Raw genomic sequence first — 18953 nt, forward strand, 5'->3', positions numbered from 1 at the left:
TTGATCATCTGGGGGGGGGGAGTGGGGGGCCGGTTAATTCGCAAAAAATAGAAAAAATGAAGTATTTTTAACTTATGAGTGGGTAATTGGATCTTAATGAAATTTGACGTTTGGAATGATATTGTGACTCAGAGCTCTTATTTCAAATCCCGACCGGATCTGATGACATTGGGGGGGAGTTGGAGGGGGGAAACCTAAAGTCCCGGTTTTGCTACTTTAGGCACTTCCAGGTAAGCTAGGACGATGAAATTTGGCAAGCGTATCAGGGACCGGACCAGATTAAATTAGAAATAATCGTTTTCCCGATTTGACAATCTGGGGGGGGGGAGTGGGGGACAGTTAATTCGGAAAAAATAGAAAAAATGAAGTATTTTTAACTTATGAGCGGGTGATTGGATCTTAATGAAATTTGATGTTTGGAATGATATTGTGTCTCAGAGCTCTTATTTTAAATCCCGACCGGATCTGATGACATTGGGGGGAGTTGGAGGGGGGGACCTAAAATCTTGGAAAATACTTAGAGTGGAGGGATCGGGATGAAAATTGATGGGAAAAATAAGCGCAAGTCCCAGATACATGATTGACATAATCAGAACTGATTCGCTCTCTTTGGGGTAGTTGGGGGGGGGGGGTAATTCTTAAAAATTAGAAAAAATGAGGTATTTTTAAATTACGAACGGGTGATTGGATCTCAATGAAATTTGATTTTTAGAAAGATATCGTGTCTTAGAGCTCTTATTTTAATTCCCGACCGGATCTGGTGACATTGGGGGGATTTGGGAGGGGGAAACCTAAAACTTGGAAAACACATAGAGTGGGGAGATCGGGATGAAACTTGGTGGGAAAAATGAGCACAAGTCCTAGATACATGATTGACATAACCGGAACGGATCCGCTCTCTTTGGGGTAGTTGGGAGAGGGGTTAATTCTGAAAAATCAGAAAAAACGAGGTATTTTAAACTTACGAACGTGTGATCGGATCTCAATGAAATTTGACATTTAGAAGGATATCGTGTCTTATAGCTCTTATTTTAAAACCTGACCGGATCTGGTGACATTGGGAGAAGTTTGGGGTGGGGGAACCTAAAATCATGGAAAACGCTTAGATTGGAGGGATCGGGATGAAATTTGGTGGGAAAAATAAGCAGAAGTCGTACATGCGTGATTTAAATAATTGGAACTGATCCGCTCTATTGGGGGGGGGGGGGGGTAATTCTGAAAAATAAGAAAAAGTACGTATTTTTAAAATGCGAAGGAGTGATCGGATCTTCATGAAACTTCATATTTAGAAGGACCTCGTAACTCAGATCTCTTATTATAAATCTCAACCGGATCAAGCGTAATTGGGGGGGGGGGGCAGTTGGGGAGACCGGAAATCTTAGAAAATACTTAAAGTGGTGAGATCTGGATGAAACTGGATGGGAAGAATAGAAACCTGTCTAAGATACTTACTGACATAACCGGACCGGATCTGCTCTCTTTGGTGGAATTGGGGGAAGGGTAATTTTGAAAATTGAGGTATTTGTAACTTACGAAAGGGTGACCAGATCTTAATGAAATTTGATATTTAGAAGGATCTTGTGCTTTAAAGTTCTAATTTTAAATTCCGACCAGATCCTGTGACATTGGGGGGAGTTGGAGGGGGAAACCAGAATTCTTGGAAAATGTGAAAATTGGGGTATTTTTATCTTACGAATAGATGATTGGATCTTAATGAAATTTGATTTTTAGAAGAAGTTCATATCTCAGAGCTCTTATTTCAAATCCCGACCTGATCTTTTGACATTGGGGGGAGTTGGAGGGGAATATCTTGGAAAAACACTTGGAGTTGAGGAATCGGGATGAAGCTTGGTGGATAGAATAAGCAAATGTCCTTGATACGTGATTGACAGAATCGTAATCGATTCGCTCTCTTTGGAGGAGTTGGGGGGAGGGGTTCAGTGATTTGGCGTGTTTGGTGCTTCTGGACGTGCTAGGACGATGAAAATTGGTAGGCGTGTCAGGGAGGTGCACAATTTGACTTGATAAAGTCGTTTCCCAGATTCGACCATCTGAGGGGCTAAAGGGAGAGGAAAAACTAGAAAAAATGAGGCATTTATAACTTACGAGTGGGTGATTGGATCTTAATGAATTTTGATATTTAGAAGGACATCGTGAGTCAGAGCTCTTATTTTAAATCCTGACCGGCATTAAGCCTCTTATTTTCCTTTTTTAAATCAATCTATTGATTCATAGAATTTTGTTAGAGCTCATACCATATGATCTCTTGGCTCTTAGCTCTTCTCGCCTCGTCACAAGTGCCATATGAGCTTAGCTCTTGTTTTTTTTTTTTTTTTTTTTTTTTTTTTTAGTTCTAACCTAAGCGTAATTCTTGAGTGTGTTCCTTACAATCAACAAGTACCAAATTTATTATAATGCGCCACAAGTGTCCAAGTAGGAACATATTTAAAAAAAACTTAAATAAGCTTTAAGTAAAGTTTAAAATATGACTATTTAATTAATGAAATTAATTAATTATAAAATTAATCAAAATTTAAGAATAGTTTTTTAAATTAATTCATTTTCTTTTATCAAGGAGGCACACTCGTGCCTCTATAAAGAGGCGACACACGACAATGTTAAGCGATCTTCGGTTCCAGTGGTCGCAGACGGATGGGGAGGGATGCATTTCGTAGCCCGAGCTCCAACTAAGAAACCTGCAAAATTTCATCCCCCTCCAACTTTTTCTTCATGGGGAAAATCTGGCCGAAAGTTTCGACCTGTCAACCCAAGCCCCCCTTTAACGTTGTCCGATCGGGCTGAAATTCACAAGTTAAGGTCCCCTACGGCCCAGGAGCTTATCCGCGAAATTTCAGCTCGATCCGATAACTCCTTCCCTGTTTTCCAGAAACCACCCATTAGCTATTTAATTAACGGATTTCTCTCCATAAGAGCCCATGTTAATTTGAAATTTTTAAAAGCTATTGAGAAGTTATATTTACACACATGCAAGTTATTAGCTCAGTTGGTAGAGCGTGAGACTTTTAATCCTCGGGTCAAGGGTTCAAGTCCCTTACGGGCGGTTTTTTTTCACAACATCAAAAAAATTTTGATAACACCTGGACAGCTTATCATTTGAGAGATAACAGAATATTAGCTTCTTATGAGCAAAAGAAACATTTCGGTCATTCTATCTATTTTTTTTTCTATTTTATACAATGATTTAAAAGCGGGGGGGGGGGGGTTCCTCTCCTAATTCCTGTACGAGGAGTACAGGAATTATTAAATTACATCCACCATGGATTGTAGAAAAACGTACAGAATTAATATGAAAAAAAATTAAACCTGTACAAAAGAGTCTTTAAAAGCGGGGGGTTTGCCTCTCCTAATAGTCTTCTTATAGTCCTAATAGTCTAATAGTCCCATGTTAATTTTTGAAATTCTTAAAAGTTACGAATATCAACATTCAAGTACATCAAAATAATCAGCTCGGCACGGCGAGAATGACTGCAAGCATCATAAAAATCCAGCTCCATTCCAGAAATTAAATTATGTAATTGGAAATTCTCCTTGATTCCTAGTGTGACTATTGTGCAAAGTTCTGAACAAGTCGTTGTAAAACCTTTTATACAAAAACGACCTCAGCCATTCACTCGTCTTCAACGCCCAAGTTTGCCAAGAAGAATCAATGACTCACCTCTTCGTCAAAGACAGCACCAACCCACTCCAGATCCACTCCTAAGTGAAAGTGATTCTGACTATTATGATGAAAGTGATGATGAAGCTGTTGACAATTTTAAAGAAAATAAGTTAGAAAAAGTCAAGATTGTGAATGGACGTGTAAGATGCTTCGATGTGGGCAATTTCCCCCATTCTGGTAGCTGTAAGAAATTTATAAATTGTGCACGAGTTGACTGGAGCTGTAAGATACATGTTCAAAAGAACTGACTTTTGACCCTGTTGGGCACTTTGCAACTGGGGCAATCCTCAGCGATGTCCGAAATAAGTGTGATATAAATGTGCTTTAAGTATATATTTTATAGCCTTTAAGTGCTCATTGCCAATTTTTAGGTGAATTTTCAAATGTTTTGAAGAAGTTTAAGTTTTTCTCGATTTGATGAAACGTGGAAATTTACTTATTTTATATAAATAGTTGCTAAATAAGATAAATAATATATAATTTACTATAATTACCTAAAGATGTTTCCTATATGAGAAGGCATTTTTAGAATAAATTCTTTATTATAGGCTTTTGGACGTAGCGATCAAAATAAAAGTGTATAATTTTGTTAACACCTGGACTGCTTATCATTTGAGAGATAACAGAATATTAGCTTCTTATGAGCAAAAGAAACATTTCGGTCATTCTATCTATTTTTTTTTTCTATTTTATACAATGATTTAAAAGTGGGGGGGTTGGGGGGCGGCAGCCACCCAACTTCCTCACCTAATTCCTCCACGAGGAGTACAGGAATTATTAAATTACATCCACCATGGATTGTAGAAAAACGTACAGAAATAATATGAAAAAAACTTCGTTTTCTTAAAGAGTTAAAGAGGCTGCGTCCCAAAGTCGAACCTTAAAACGTACAGGAATTAGAAAAGGCAGTTGGGGGGCTGCCGCCCCGAAAACCCCCCGCTTTTAAAGACTCTTTTGGACAGGTTTTTTTGTGGGGGGACTTCATTGTTACTAATTACTAGTTTCGGCGCAATGGTTCTCCTGTCCTCTTGTGTTTAACATTTTTCGAAGTTATTCCATTATTCATTCATTTCAATTATTTTTTAATTAAAAGAGGGCCTTTCCGAAGCCAAGAGCGGGGGGTTAGCAAAAAAACAAAAAACCTGTACAAAAGAGTCTTTAAAAGCCAACTGCCTTTTCTAATTCCTGTACGTTTTAAGGTTCGACTTTGGGACGCAGCCTCTTTAACTCTTTAAGAAAACGAAGTTTTTTTCATATTATTATACATAAGCTAAAGTCATTAACAAATATTTTAACGAAAAGTAATCAGATATAACAAAATAGTGTCCATTCAGTTTGGAGATAATGCCCACTTAAGAAATTTAATTTTTTAGAAAGAGGAATATTTTACCGCGTGTGTTGCCATGGTATTTTCTTAGCGCTGAAAGAACAATACAACAATTAAATTTCCTGTAACAATTCCCGCAGTGAATATTCTATAGAAGAAGGAAATTATAAGAAAATGCTTGATATTTTCACTCTTTCACGTTAGGTCAATATGTTTGCATACTCAAAGAATCCTTTTCATTCCCTGTCCAGATTTTATTATCCTTAGCCTGGAACTTGTTTATACTGTTCAAACCCAATTTTAACAGTAGTCCTAGGCCGTACTTGTAGACGGAATGCGGTTGTGCCAAGAAATTCTTAACTTTATAGTGTATTCGATTTTTTTTTCCAATTGTTCATTTTCCATGCTTCAGACGTTTTTTTAAAACTCAACATATAATTCCACTCTATGCTTTTTCTCTTCAATACAGAGTTGACAAAAAAAAAAAAAAAAAAAAAAAAAAAAAAAAAAAAAAAAAAAAAAAAAAAAAAAAAAAAAAAAAAAAAAAAAAAAAAAAAAAAAACTAGGCCAGCAGACTTTTTGACTAAGTCCCAAAGACTATTGAAAAAGAAAACTGGACTATTGAAAAAAAAATTAGTCCAGCAGACTTTTTGACTATGTCCCTAAGACTATTACAAAAAAAAAAAAAATCAGTTTGCTGACAGGTCGGGTTTGAGCAGTGGCTTCCAACTGATTCCGGGCCATGCCCCACCTTTGCGTTTCTAAAGTCGTGATGTCACCGTCGTGATATTTAAACTTTGTTTTTCAAAATTTTACGTGTATCCTCCAGAAGGAAGCTCAAAAGGTCATTGGTATCGTTTTTGGGGGGGCTGTCCTCTAGCCATGTTTTATGTTAATGAAAAATATTGCCTGAATAGAATACACTTTATACAATTTATGACTTCATTGCAATACTATCATGTATATCTGTATTATTAAATTTCAGTTTATCTGTAATTTCAGTATATATATTACACAACTATATATATATATATATATATATATATATATATATATATATATATATATATATATATATATATATATATATATATATATATATATATATATAAAGATTTCTATTTTGCAGAAAGTGTCATTTCTTTGATGCTTGTTATCGGCACATTTTGTACTAGCCTTACCTGAATATCCTTATCCTTATATCCTTATCTTAATAGCCATATTTAGCACTCTTGATGAATAAAATAAAGCAAAGTAATAAATAAATTGTGGAACACGATAACCAGGTCGTGAACAAAAATGTTACAAATAAAGACTTTAATCATACAGCTATTTTATAAAAAAGTATATTTAAATAAATATATGTTTAGGTTAGAAATTGTTATTGAAATAATTTTATTTTAATTTAAATTGTTGAAACTAAATTTAAATATATACTTAAATAAAAAAGAGGAGAAGACTAGGATGCTCTTTTAGGTTTAAAACTGAAAAATATGTCTTTCGTCAATGATAACTGAACTTCCCATGTCCTTTGAGAATAGATAAATTGTTGATTTTTAAGTTCAGAATCGAAAAGACATGCTACTTTAGGCCACTATTTTGCCAGAAAAGCAAGTTTTAAGCAATTTGCACAAAGTACCAAGGACACTGATAATTAAATCTGACTTTTGGATTTAGTTAAAAACTTACACAGCTATATTTATCTTAAAAAAAAGTAGGAAGAATCAGGAATTCAATTTAATGAAAAAGACCTCTACATGGAATTTTGCAGTTTTTGACACTAAGGTACTAAGTTGAAATAAAAGGAACATTGGTGAACAGTCAGCAAAATTTGAGCTAAAAAAATACAGCTCAAAATATTTTAGGAAGGCGCAGCTTTCCTTTGAAGGGGCGGTGGTCTTTGGAAATCAAATTATCTCTTTAGAATGTCTTTGGATTTTTAATTTTTCAATTTTACAGTCAAAAGGCAGAGTCAACTTTAAAAAAATTAAGTTTGCTTACTAGTTTTCCTTGTTCAACATGGCAACACCGACAAAATGGTAATATTCTCGTAATAAAAGCAAAAGGAAATAGAAAATTATAGGTTCTCGGCATGATTAGACCTAAAATGGGCCCAAGAGACAATTTTTTTATTTTGATATCCTTGGTACTTCTAAAATAGTGAAAAAATAACGTATTTTGAACAATGATAGATAAAATAAGCGTTCAGGAATTTCAGAGATGTCATCAATCGACATAATATAGTATACATGGGGTATGAAACCCATATCCTTGATGGCTTTGGTGACAGCATAAAAATCGTAATTTCGTAACATTCAGAGAACTCGACACCTAACGTGGCATAAAGTTCGTTGTTACCCCTTTGCTCCCTAAATGGTAATTTAACACTCTGTATTTTCGTCCCAGCCTAATAAGATAGAAATCTATTATAATCTTAATAAGTAACCTTAATAATCTTAGTTACGAAATTTATAATCTTAATAGATGAGGTGAAATATAGTAAGATAGCAAAGAGGAGTCGATTTTCCATAAAAAAGATGCCATTTAGTGGCTAACTTATGTATTAAATTAAACAAAACAAGTTCAAAACTTTAATGATAGAAAGTCAAGCAAAATTAGGATGAATAGCTAAATGGTGTATATAGTGCATTAAAACATTAAATTCTAGAATCCATCTTTTCATATCTGTTTAAAGGCTATCAGTTTATATTAAAAAGATAACAAAGAAACAACAGCTATGATTTTATTCGTAGGACTATGAACTGCATAAAGTAATAGTAGGATATTACAAAAAATTATTAAAGCCCAGAAAAACCCGGATCTAGGTTTGGAAGCTCACCCGAGGGCCTTGATGCTCTGTGCTGTATTTAACGGTCGAGTCGATCTTTACAAGAGGTTTTTTGCATCTATAACAATTTTGAGAAATCACTCACTACCCAATTTGACCTTTTCTGTTTCACCACAATTGTATATCAGCACAACAAAATTGTATATCACCACAATTGTATGTATATCAGCATTGTGTATCAGCTCTTAGTTTGAATTCATGGAGAGAGAGTTATAAGGTTAAGCTGCATGGTTTAGACCACTCATTTCTGAATCTCATTGGAGGAGGAGTCTATTGGACCGACTTTAGGAGGTAATTTTCTCATGTCCATTCTTTGTAACGGTTTATAGGTGAATGGACGCTTACAAGAAGGAAATTACAGTCCAAAAATTATCACATTTCTGACAAATATAGCTTAACATAATCGCAGTTCGAGGATCTCAAATGAGAATTTGTGGAAGTATGTTTCCTAGGTGCCACGCAATTTTTACCAAACCCTTTTAGAATTTTAGTGCATGTTTTTATAACTGGTAGGCAGAAGTCTGACCTTTGTAAGGGAGGGAATATATTAGAATGTTTTCCAATGAAAAGGGTTAAAAATACGAGGGTCGAGGGGGTCAAAAAATAAACTTTATGTCCGCGACGTAATTATTGTGGGGATGCTCTTCCTATATTTACACCTATATTATTTCAGGCAGCTATTGATGAATTTAGGACCTGAAAACGCGCTGCAATTGATTGTGCTTGTGCTCACGGAACAGAAAGTATTGCTTCATTCCTTACGTCCTGATGTGCTAACAAGTGTGGCGGAGGCTGCGGCGATGGTATGCTTTTTTCGGTACTTATGTGGATATCTACAAACGAGACTGAGAGGAGGATGTTCTCCACGGTTCCTATATCCCCTCCCCTTATATGATACTAAGCGTCTGTATTCAAGTCCCGTGCAACTTCTCCCTGAACTTTTATGTCTGGGGGCAGGAAAGTCTAGTCGACATGGGCTTAAGACTTAGTGCAGTAGTATAATTTTTCAAGCGCTTTTGAAATGAGGTTATTCTCTTTTTAACTGGTATTTTGAAAAAAATATACTTGCTCTTGAAAAATCGCCAGGTATCTTTTGAGTTTCCCTCTAGAAAGTGTATCCCCTCAGAATATCGTGTGGGGTGGTGGTTAATCAAGAGAATCTACTTGAACCCAGATTTGATGCACTCTAAAGGCTCAGCTAAGTCTACTCAGTCTTTAAAAGAGGGCGGGGCTTCGATGGTTGGGAGTTTCTCCTTAGAAAGTGGTATCCCCTTAGAATATCGTGTGGGGTGGTGGGTAATCAAGAGAATCTACTTGAACCCAGGTTTCATGCACTCTAAAGGCTCAGCTAAGTCTATTCAGTCTTTTAAAGAGGGCGGGGCTTCAATTTCTTTAAGAGGATGCGATATCTTAAAGAATGCCCCTATCTCTTCCATTTATTTTTTTTTTAGTTTGCATGGCCAAGCTATTTAGAATTCCTTAGGCGGTGTTGCCATAATTTATAGAGCTTGGATAAGAGATGCGACTAAGCGACAGAAAACAAAAAGTGGACATCTACCTTCTCAAAAATCTTAGAAAATCCTTTTAACTGTTACCGTATTTTGTCGGAGTGATATTCAGACTCAATGAAGTTTATATTATTAGAAAGCATGAGTTTTATTTTTTCGGTCAAACAGAATAGAATTCTCTTTTCAAAGTTCTGGAAAGGGCAGTTCCTAAAAATATTCTAGGATACCTGCTAGAAAAATATTAAAGATCAGTTCAAAAAAAGTATAATTTGTGTAATTCGACAGCTTTTTGGGAGTTCCCTGTTGTGGTACCTGCCTTGATTGAAAACTTTGCCGTCACAGGTGACATATTATGCACGTCGCATGTACATTGAATAGACGGCTCTTTTCTTGACAGTTAGTAGAGATTATGTGCTTTCTTTATTTTAAACTAGCCTCGCCTTAGTTTTTCGAAATGTTGATACGTTTAAGATTCCCTATTCTACCAGAAATTGCTTTGGGAGTTCCTCGTGGTGCTGGGAAAATTTGCTAATGGACCTTTGTTTCCGAGAAGGTCAGCCGATGCTGACATTCGGGAAACGATTTCTAACCCATCGAATGATATCAAAAACCTTTGTTTCTTGATATGCTATAGTGACTCTGTATTGGATCTGTTTACTTGCTTTTCCTCCTGTTTACTTGGTGAATAATTTTTAAGGAAAAATGGAAAATGTTGTGATTACATAAAAAATTCACGCTTTATGTGTTAAAAATGCTTATTTTTGAACACCCACCTTCCCATACTCGTCGTGAATTTCATTTTGCAGGAAATACTCTAATTATTTAAGTGACATGGTAACTCAAACGCCACTCTGACTAAGTCTAGTTTTCTTCTTTTGTATGGCTCAAAGTAACATCTTCATCTGACCTAAAACCAACTAAGCAATATGCTTCTTAACTACAACCCCCTCCACCCCCCATAAAATATGTTTTCAATTTTTTGTCAACCTTTCTCTTTTCTCGTTTTCTGCTATATTTCGGTCGCTAGCATATGAGTCAAAATATTAGTTCTTCTTATCGTTGGTCTGAGATGAATATTCAGCTTGAAGTACAAAGGACACTGAAATTGAAATATGATTTTTTAAATTTAGCCTGATAGAAGATGACATTTAGCCTAATAGAAGATGACTCAACCATGTGTATCTTCTATAATTCGAATAAACCAGTAACTCAATTTTTAATGGAATTCAAGTTTAACAATTTCCAGTTTAGCTGCTTTTGTATTACCTAAAATTTTTTTTTAGGGTATTTTCCCCTTGAAATGGATTTGTCCCTATGTGCCATTGTGTCCTTTGGCACTCTGTGACGTCATCAACTCTCCCGTACCCTTCCTTCTTGGTGTGGACTCCAGATTTTTTGACCTCTATGATCCACCGCCAGATGTCTGTTGTATTGATCTGGATACAAACCAAATTTACATGTAAGTTTTTTTTTTCAACTATGAAACATGGTGCTGAATTTTTAATTTCTGTGGGGGGGGGAATAAAGGGTATGAGGTGGGGCTTATCATTTTAAATTTATTTGGAACCTAATATGTTAACGTAAGGTGCTAAAATTAATCATTTAGTGGTCCAGATGTTTTTCCTGTCGGGATTTTTCAACTGTACATTTTTTCGCATTACATTAAAAACTGCTCATTTTTTAACTACTAAATCTCGTTTTTCATTTGATGGTTTTATCTTGTTGTTGCCTATTTCATATAGGTGTAAGTTTTGTTCCCGTTTCTTGTCTCCTAACTTTTAAAACTGAGGACGGACCGCGAATGTGTCTTCGGAATGTCTGTGTTTGTCGGCCGAAAATTTTGGCTCATACCTTAATAAGCCAGCAGTAAAGAAATCAGGGTTAATTATATAGTAGGCCTACTTCTCAGCTTTTTTTATGGGAAGTGTGTTGGGAGTCATTCAGCCTATGTAGGGTCTCCATGTGACTTGTCTCCTTCCCCTATAAAATCCATATTCTCCATTTTTTTACTTTTACTGTAGGTCATGGTCGAGGTGTTTCGTTGCCGCAGGGGAGCGGCTGGGGCTAAAGCTTGTAAAGTTTAATCAAATCTTCTTATGTTAACAGTAACAACTTATGAATTACAAAATAGGCATTCAACCTTCTCTTTCAGCGGAAGGCTTTTAGCTACTTGAAGTGGTGTTTTGGGAAATCTTTAAGACTACCTTTGTTTCAAACACAATGTCATCAACAGATAAGTTGGGAAAAGGCTCGAATGACGTCAGTAATTTGCTATATATATATATATATATATATATATATATATATATATATATATATATATATATATATATATATATATATATATATATATATATATATATATATATATATATATATATATATATATACTAGCTGTTGGGGTGGCGCTTCGCGCCACCCCAACACCTAGTTGGTGGGGGCGCTTCGCGCCCCCCCCCAAGCCCCCCCGCGCGCGTAAGTCGTTACGCGCCATAATAGTTACGCGCCATTGTAGTTGTGTCCCTATGTCCCACCTGTGAATATAGATATATATATATATATATATATATATATATATATATATATATATATATATATATATATATATATATATATATATATATATATATATATATATATATATATATATATATATATATATATATATATATATATATATATATATATATATATATATATATATATATATATATATATATATATATATATATATATATATATATATATATATATATATATATATATATATATATATATATATATATATATATATATATATATATATATATGGTTTTAACTACGTAAAACTTGCGAATATACAACATTCTTTGCTGTCCCATTGTCTTTGCATATAAATAGATTGTCAGGTTTACCAACTCTTGAACATGCAACATATAATGGTCCATGGGAAAACAATCTGTATTCAGATCTATACCTCATGATTCTAATGATTGCCCTTGAGCTTTGTTGATGGTGATTGCTAATCGACCATTCCCTGTCCTGGTGTCCCGGTCGTCATTTACATCCCCCTGTTTCCCCCGGTGTCCCCGTTGTAGTTGTGTCCCTGTGTCCCGGTCGTCATTTATATTCCCTGTGTCCCGGTCGTCATTTGTATCCCGGTCTGTATATACATTCGTTTTTTAGTTTTGTTTTTCTCCTTTATTTTTTTCCTTTTTTTTCTTTTCTAGCTTTTTAGCTTTTTTATTTTTTTTATTAGTTTTTAGTTTTTTTTGTAGTTTTTGCCTTTTTTTAGTTTTTTCAGTTTTGACGTCACCTGATCCAGTTTTTTCAGGTGACGTCACCTGATCCACAGATCCACAGACAACTTATTTTTATATATATAGATAGTTTTTTTTTTTTACTTATGTCCTGGTCGTCATTTATACTCCCTGTGTCCCGGTGCTTTGTTGATTGCTAATCGAACATTCCTTTTGTCCTGGTCGCTTTCTCTTTGAGTTTCGTCATTTATTTTTTTCTTTTTTAGTTCTTTTAGTTTTTACCTTTTTTAGTTTTTTTTTAGTTTTTTAGATGAAAATTTTTTTTAGTTTTTTCCTTTTTTTCTTTTTAGTTTTTTATTGGTTTTTACCTTTATTTTAGCTTATTTTTCAGTTTTTTCCTTTTTTTTAGTTTTTTTTTATTTTTTATTTTTTTTAGTTTTTTACCTTTTTTTAGTTTTTTTAGTTTTTTTAGTTTTTTAGCTTTTTTACTTTTTTTATTAGTTTTTAGTTTTTTTTTGTAGTTTTTGCCTTTTCTTAGTTTTTTCAGTTTTTTTTTTAATTTTTTATTGGTTTTTACCTTTATTTTAGCTTATTTTTCAGTTTTTTCCTTTTTTTTTTAGTTTTTTTTTAGTTTTTAGTTTTTTTAGTTTTTTACCTTTTTTTAGTTTTTTTAGTTTTTTAGCTTTTTTATTTTTTTTATTAGTTTTTAGTTTTTTTTGTAGTTTTTGCCTTTTTTTAGTTTTTTTAGTTTTTTAGCTTTTTTATTAGTTTTTAGTTTTTTTTGTAGTTTTTGCCTTTTTTTAGTTTTTTTAGTTTTTTAGCTTTTTTATTTTTTTTATTAGTTTTTAGTTTTTTTTGTAGTTTTTGCCTTTTTTTAGTTTTTTCAGTTTTGACGTCACCTGATCCAGTTTTTTCAGGTGACGTCACCTGATCCACACATCCACAGACAGACAGACAACTTATTTTTATATATATAGATAGATAGATAGATAGATATATATATATAAATAAGTTGTCTGTGGATGTGTCTGTCTGTCGGGTGACGTCATGTTTGTGTGTTGACTGACGTCATGTTTTCAACTGACGAAATTACAGACCGGGACATCGGGACACAAGTGACGACCGGGACACCGGCACATAGGGAATATAAATGACGACACTCAAAGAGAAAGCGACCGGGACAAAAGGAATGTTCGATTAGCAATCACCATCAACAAAGCACCGGGACACAAATTACGACCGGGACACAGGGAGTATAAATGACGACCAGGACATAAGTAAAAAAAAAAAAAACTAGAAAAAAGGTAAAAACTACAAAAAAACTAAAAAGAAAAAAAACTAAAAACTAATAAAAAAACTAAAAAAACTAAAAAACTAAAAAAACTAAAAAATAAAAAAGGAAAGAAATGAAAAATAAAGGAGAAAAACAAAACTAAAAAAACGAATGTATATACAGATCGGGACACCGGGATACAAATGACGACCGGGACAGAGGGAATATAAATGACGACCGGGACACAGGGACACAACTACAACGGGGACGCCGGGGGCACAGGGGGATATAAATGACGACCGGGACACAAGGAATATAAATGACGCCCGGGACACTCAAAGAGAAATCACAGACTGGGACACCGGGACACAAATGACGACCGGGACACAGGGAATATAAATGACGACCGGGACACAGGGACACAACTACAAAGGGGACGCCGGGGGGCACAGGGGGATATATAAATGACGATGGTGACACAGGGAATGGTCGATTAGCAATCACCATCAACAAAGTTCAAGGGCAATCATTAGAATCATGAGGTATAGATCTGAATACGGATTGTTTTCCCATGGACTATTATATGTTGCATGTTCAAGAGTCGGTAAACCTGACAATCTATTTATATGCACAGACAATGGTACAGCAAAGAATGTTGTATATTCGCAAGTTTTACGTAGTTAAAAACACACATATATATATATATATATATATATATATATATATATATATATATATATATATATATATATATATATATATATATATATATATATATATATATATATATATCTATATTCACAGGTGGGACATAGGGACACAACTACAATGGCGCGTAACGACTTACGCTTGAGGGGGGGCGAAGCGCTACACCAACAGCTAGTTCTATATGTTTGTATGTGTATCCCAGCCAAGAAGGGTTTATTTCGGTAACTGTTTAAAAACCCGAATGACGTCAGTAATTTGCCATTCTATATGTTTGTATGTGTGTCCCAGCCAAGAAGGGTTTATATCGGTAACTCTTTAAAAGCCCGAATGACGTCAGTAATTTGCTATTCTGTATTTTTGTATGTGTATCCCAGCCAAGAAGGGTTTAAATAGGTAACTTTTTAAAAGCTTGTGTGAAGTCATGACAGTAAACATGGCCGAAATGATTATGCCATTCTGAGAGCTTTTTGTTATAAAATATTAAAAAGAAAAAACAAACAGCCCCTTTTATCCAGAGCCGCTCTTCTGGTCCCAAAACTTTATAGGACTTTTGAAAGCATAAAACCAAAAATAAAACCAAAAATTTGAAAGCATAAAAGATCATAATTCATACTGTATGGGACTTAATAGTTTCTTTGACAACACTGCCTCTCTGTTTATAGTTAAAATAAAAAGAAACTATAATAATGAGTAAAACTTTTAATTAAAACAGCGGACGTAGCAAAATTTCTTTTTTGCAAGTACAATAAAAAGTCCGACTAAAATATGGCTTTTATTTTTTGGGCTGCTTCTGGAAATTCTTATTTCATTAGCCCCTTTTATTCCCTGGCCAAAGGTCTGTTTAAACTAGTCTTTTGCTTATTAGCCTAGCCTCTGGCTAGGCTATTAATTTGTTGATGTTATTATATTCGATTACTGTAGTTTGACTTTCAAGAGCCCAAACCCAGGCCAAATATTCTGTCTTTTGGCCTCCTCGTCAGACTTGAGAATTTACTATAAATATAGACATATGGTCGGGTATGGTCGTACTAACAAATCTCAGAATACTCCATGCACCAAATAGTGTTATTTTAAGTAATCCTCATGCGTCCTCTTTCACCCGGGATACAACAAGCTGCCTTGTGAATTTTGCGAAACAACCTCTGAGTTAAATAAATTTTCAAAGCTCTATTGCGAATATTTTGCATGGTAAGTATCAGAGTATTCTCTATAATAGCATTAGATGCTATTAACAATTACATTGGAGGGAGGGGCTGTAGATACTCTTTTGACTGAAAATAAATTATCTGGGGTAATTTCACTGTCATTTGGAATCCCTAAGGTGAAAATAAAGTAAGATCTTTGGGGATGGCAGAATATTCTTTGGTAGGGTTCATTAAGATATGAATTTGTTACCCATAAATATCAGAATTTTGTACATTCTAACCTTTTAATTAAGATTTTCCAGATTAGAGGAAAAATTCCTTACTCTTGTCTCCTTTTTTGCTGGTAGGATATATTAATTTTTGATGTTTTTTTAGACCAGAAGAGAAAAAATATTCTGTTCTAAAACTATTACCCAAGCGAGTAACCCGTCAACTTCGCCATACATTGAGCGATATTGGTAAAAAGATCTACGATGCTGGATGGAGCTATAGCCACACACCAGCGCCAGAAGGCAACATTTTAGATGTGGACTCTGATTTTAATAGAAGGAAAAAAGAGGTTACTTTTGACTAATTTTCTTATATATTTAATTATTGACTAATTTTATAACTAATTTATTTTGTAGCCCTGATGTTTTGTAATCTTTATTGTCGTCTCCTTTTTTATTTTGGTGTTTGAGTGTATGTGTACTGTACTTGAGTATACAAAGGCGGATACAGATCAGAATCTTGGGGGGGGGGGGCGGAATGTGACAAGGGCGCCAATAAGCAATCTTGGGGGGGGGGGCAATGTGACAAGGATGCCAATAATTGACCAAATTGACAAATTTTTTGAAAAAATAAGGAATGAGGGCGCCAGAAAAATCTTGGGAGGGCCCGGGGTCTCCCTCCCATGGATCCGCGACTATACAAAGGTAGTCTTTAATTGAGTTTAAGCGGAGTCACTGTGGTTCAAATTGTGATTTAAGTTCAATGCACCTGTGATTGTGATTAAGATCATTGTGATTGTGATCATTGTGATTAAGTTCAATGCGTAGTAATGTTCTTGAGCCTTGTTGAGAGCTCTGTTGACAAGATAGACAATTCGGCTGTTTGATTTGATTATGGATGCCAACGCCCTGTAAGGCTCCCAAAACCATACTAGTACCTCTTCAGAGGACCCACAATAGAACCTCAAGGGCAAACTGTAGCACTAATCAGGTAACTCTACAGCCTCTCATTGAAATACTTGTATGTGGTTGTACCTAATGTAATATTTATCGACACTTAAACCTCTGAATCGTACTTTATCGACATTTAAACCCCTATAAATTTTTATTTGATACTATGTAAATTTGATTCTTAAGTAAACTCATTTTCCACATTTTGTATTTTTTTCTAGTTTAATTTCCATGAATTCTTAGTAAGTTTTGCAACTAATCACACTACCAAATCTTGTTCATGTTGTTAATATTGATCTTTTATTTACTTTAGATTCCGGTTGAAATAAAATATAAAATCTTAAAGAAAAGATGAAAACGAGGACAATAAACAGCCAGTGAAAAAGTTGAAAAATTGCAAATATTTCTGTCAAGACCTCCGCTTGACCGTCCTTAGTGCAGAATAAAACTGATAAAAACAAAACAAAAAAACTTTAAAACAAAACACAGAACTAAAATATGATGACCCTTTCTTAGTAACGGTGAAAAAGTAACTGAATAAAAATACAAGTCTAAATGGCATTTCACAATTTCATCTTTACGTGAGATGAAATTGTGAAATTTTTAGCAGAATTTTGAGAACTTTTGAAACTAAATTATGAAAATGTGATATCAGCCAGTAATGTGTGACTACGTGAGAAAAGCAACACTCAGAATGTGGTCAATTTTCTTTTGCCAGTATACGAATATTTTGGTGTCTAAAAGAGGAGCTGTGGTGTATCCGGGTTGTAGAAGCTCTAGAAAACCTAGCATCTAGTTCGCTTTTAGCGATGCAGTCTCACACTGAAGTACCATTTCCCTATCGCAGTTTTGATGTTCAAAATCGGTTTTATGATTTGCGCCTCATTTTTAAACGTTTTATTTATAATTTATCCATTTTTTTTTGTTACGAATTCATAAATAATAATGAGAAATAAAACTGGCATCAATTAGACATGCCCAAGTTGTGCACAACAGAAGAAACGAAGCACTCACTTCTCACCATATTTATTTGCCAGAACAGGACTATAATGTTGCCATGAGAGGACCCTTGGCTTGACCAGGCCGTGGAAGCTCACTAGCTTCTGTCTTAGAGCAGTGTATTTATTTCCATTATAGCTATGAGGGGTTACGCTAGAGAATAGTTTTAAGATTATTTTACTAGTTGAAGTAGTTTTAAGATTATTGATTTACTCAAGTTGAAGATTGCAACCCAATTTTTTTTTTTGCGAATTGTATCACGATATTTTTAATTTTTGCCTGTTTTTGAATATCTATGTTTTCAATATATATATATATATATATATATATATATATATATATATATATATATATATATATATATATATATATATATATATATATATATATATATATATATGTATTTGTATATGTATATAGATGTATAAAAATTTCAGATGTCAACAGAATTGGAGATTCAGGAAGCGTTTCTCCGATTTATGGCAACCTTATTTAGTGGATATCGAAATTTCTTACTGCCTCTTACTCGAGCGCCGGACATAGGAGCTACAGACTCAAGATCTTTATTCAATATCGAAGGTATTTTTTCATGTTTTACTCTCTCTTTCTCTCCTTCTCTATTCCCCCTTGTCTTTCCTTCTCTCTGCCTCTTCCACTGTCGGTGATTGTTAATGACTTTGATTTGAGGGCTGTTTAGCCTCTTCCTTAATATGGTCTTCTTTATTATGAGTCACCTTCTAATTGTAGGATAATTTGACAGGCATGAATGTAATTATTAGGCCTAGTATTGCTTTTGTTGGATGTCGACTCGTGTTGGTAGGAGCGCATCATGAATTGATGAAAATTATGTAATGAAAAAAAAAGTACCAGGCTTCCTCAAAGCCTCTCCTCAAATGTAGGGCCTAGGCACTTCTTGCTTATCTGTTGCAAGCTGGCTTAAGCGCTTTTTGTTGATGCGAGAAAAGTTATTGGGTATCTGGCCTGGACTAGAGGGTTCTTTTGCCTCTCTTGTGATCCTAATACTTAAGAAGATTCAGATAATATGAAATGTGATTTTGTCGATGCGA

At 34.5% G+C, this 18953-nt stretch overlaps 1 protein-coding gene across 1 annotated transcript in view; it reads left to right on the forward strand.

Moving 5' to 3' along the window:
- Positions 1–18953, forward strand: part of LOC136038254 (DENN domain-containing protein Crag-like) — a 150499-nt gene that overhangs the window by 47095 nt on the left and 84451 nt on the right. The window contains exons 9-12 of the mRNA XM_065721371.1: positions 8528–8657; positions 10646–10821; positions 16103–16286; positions 18324–18465. Of these exons, the coding sequence (XP_065577443.1) occupies positions 8528–8657; positions 10646–10821; positions 16103–16286; positions 18324–18465 (632 nt within the window). The remainder of the gene's footprint in view (positions 1–8527; positions 8658–10645; positions 10822–16102; positions 16287–18323; positions 18466–18953) is intronic.

The sequence above is a fragment of the Artemia franciscana genome, chromosome 17 (assembly GCF_032884065.1).
Source record: "Artemia franciscana chromosome 17, ASM3288406v1, whole genome shotgun sequence".
NCBI classification, from domain to species: Eukaryota; Metazoa; Arthropoda; class Branchiopoda; order Anostraca; family Artemiidae; genus Artemia; species Artemia franciscana.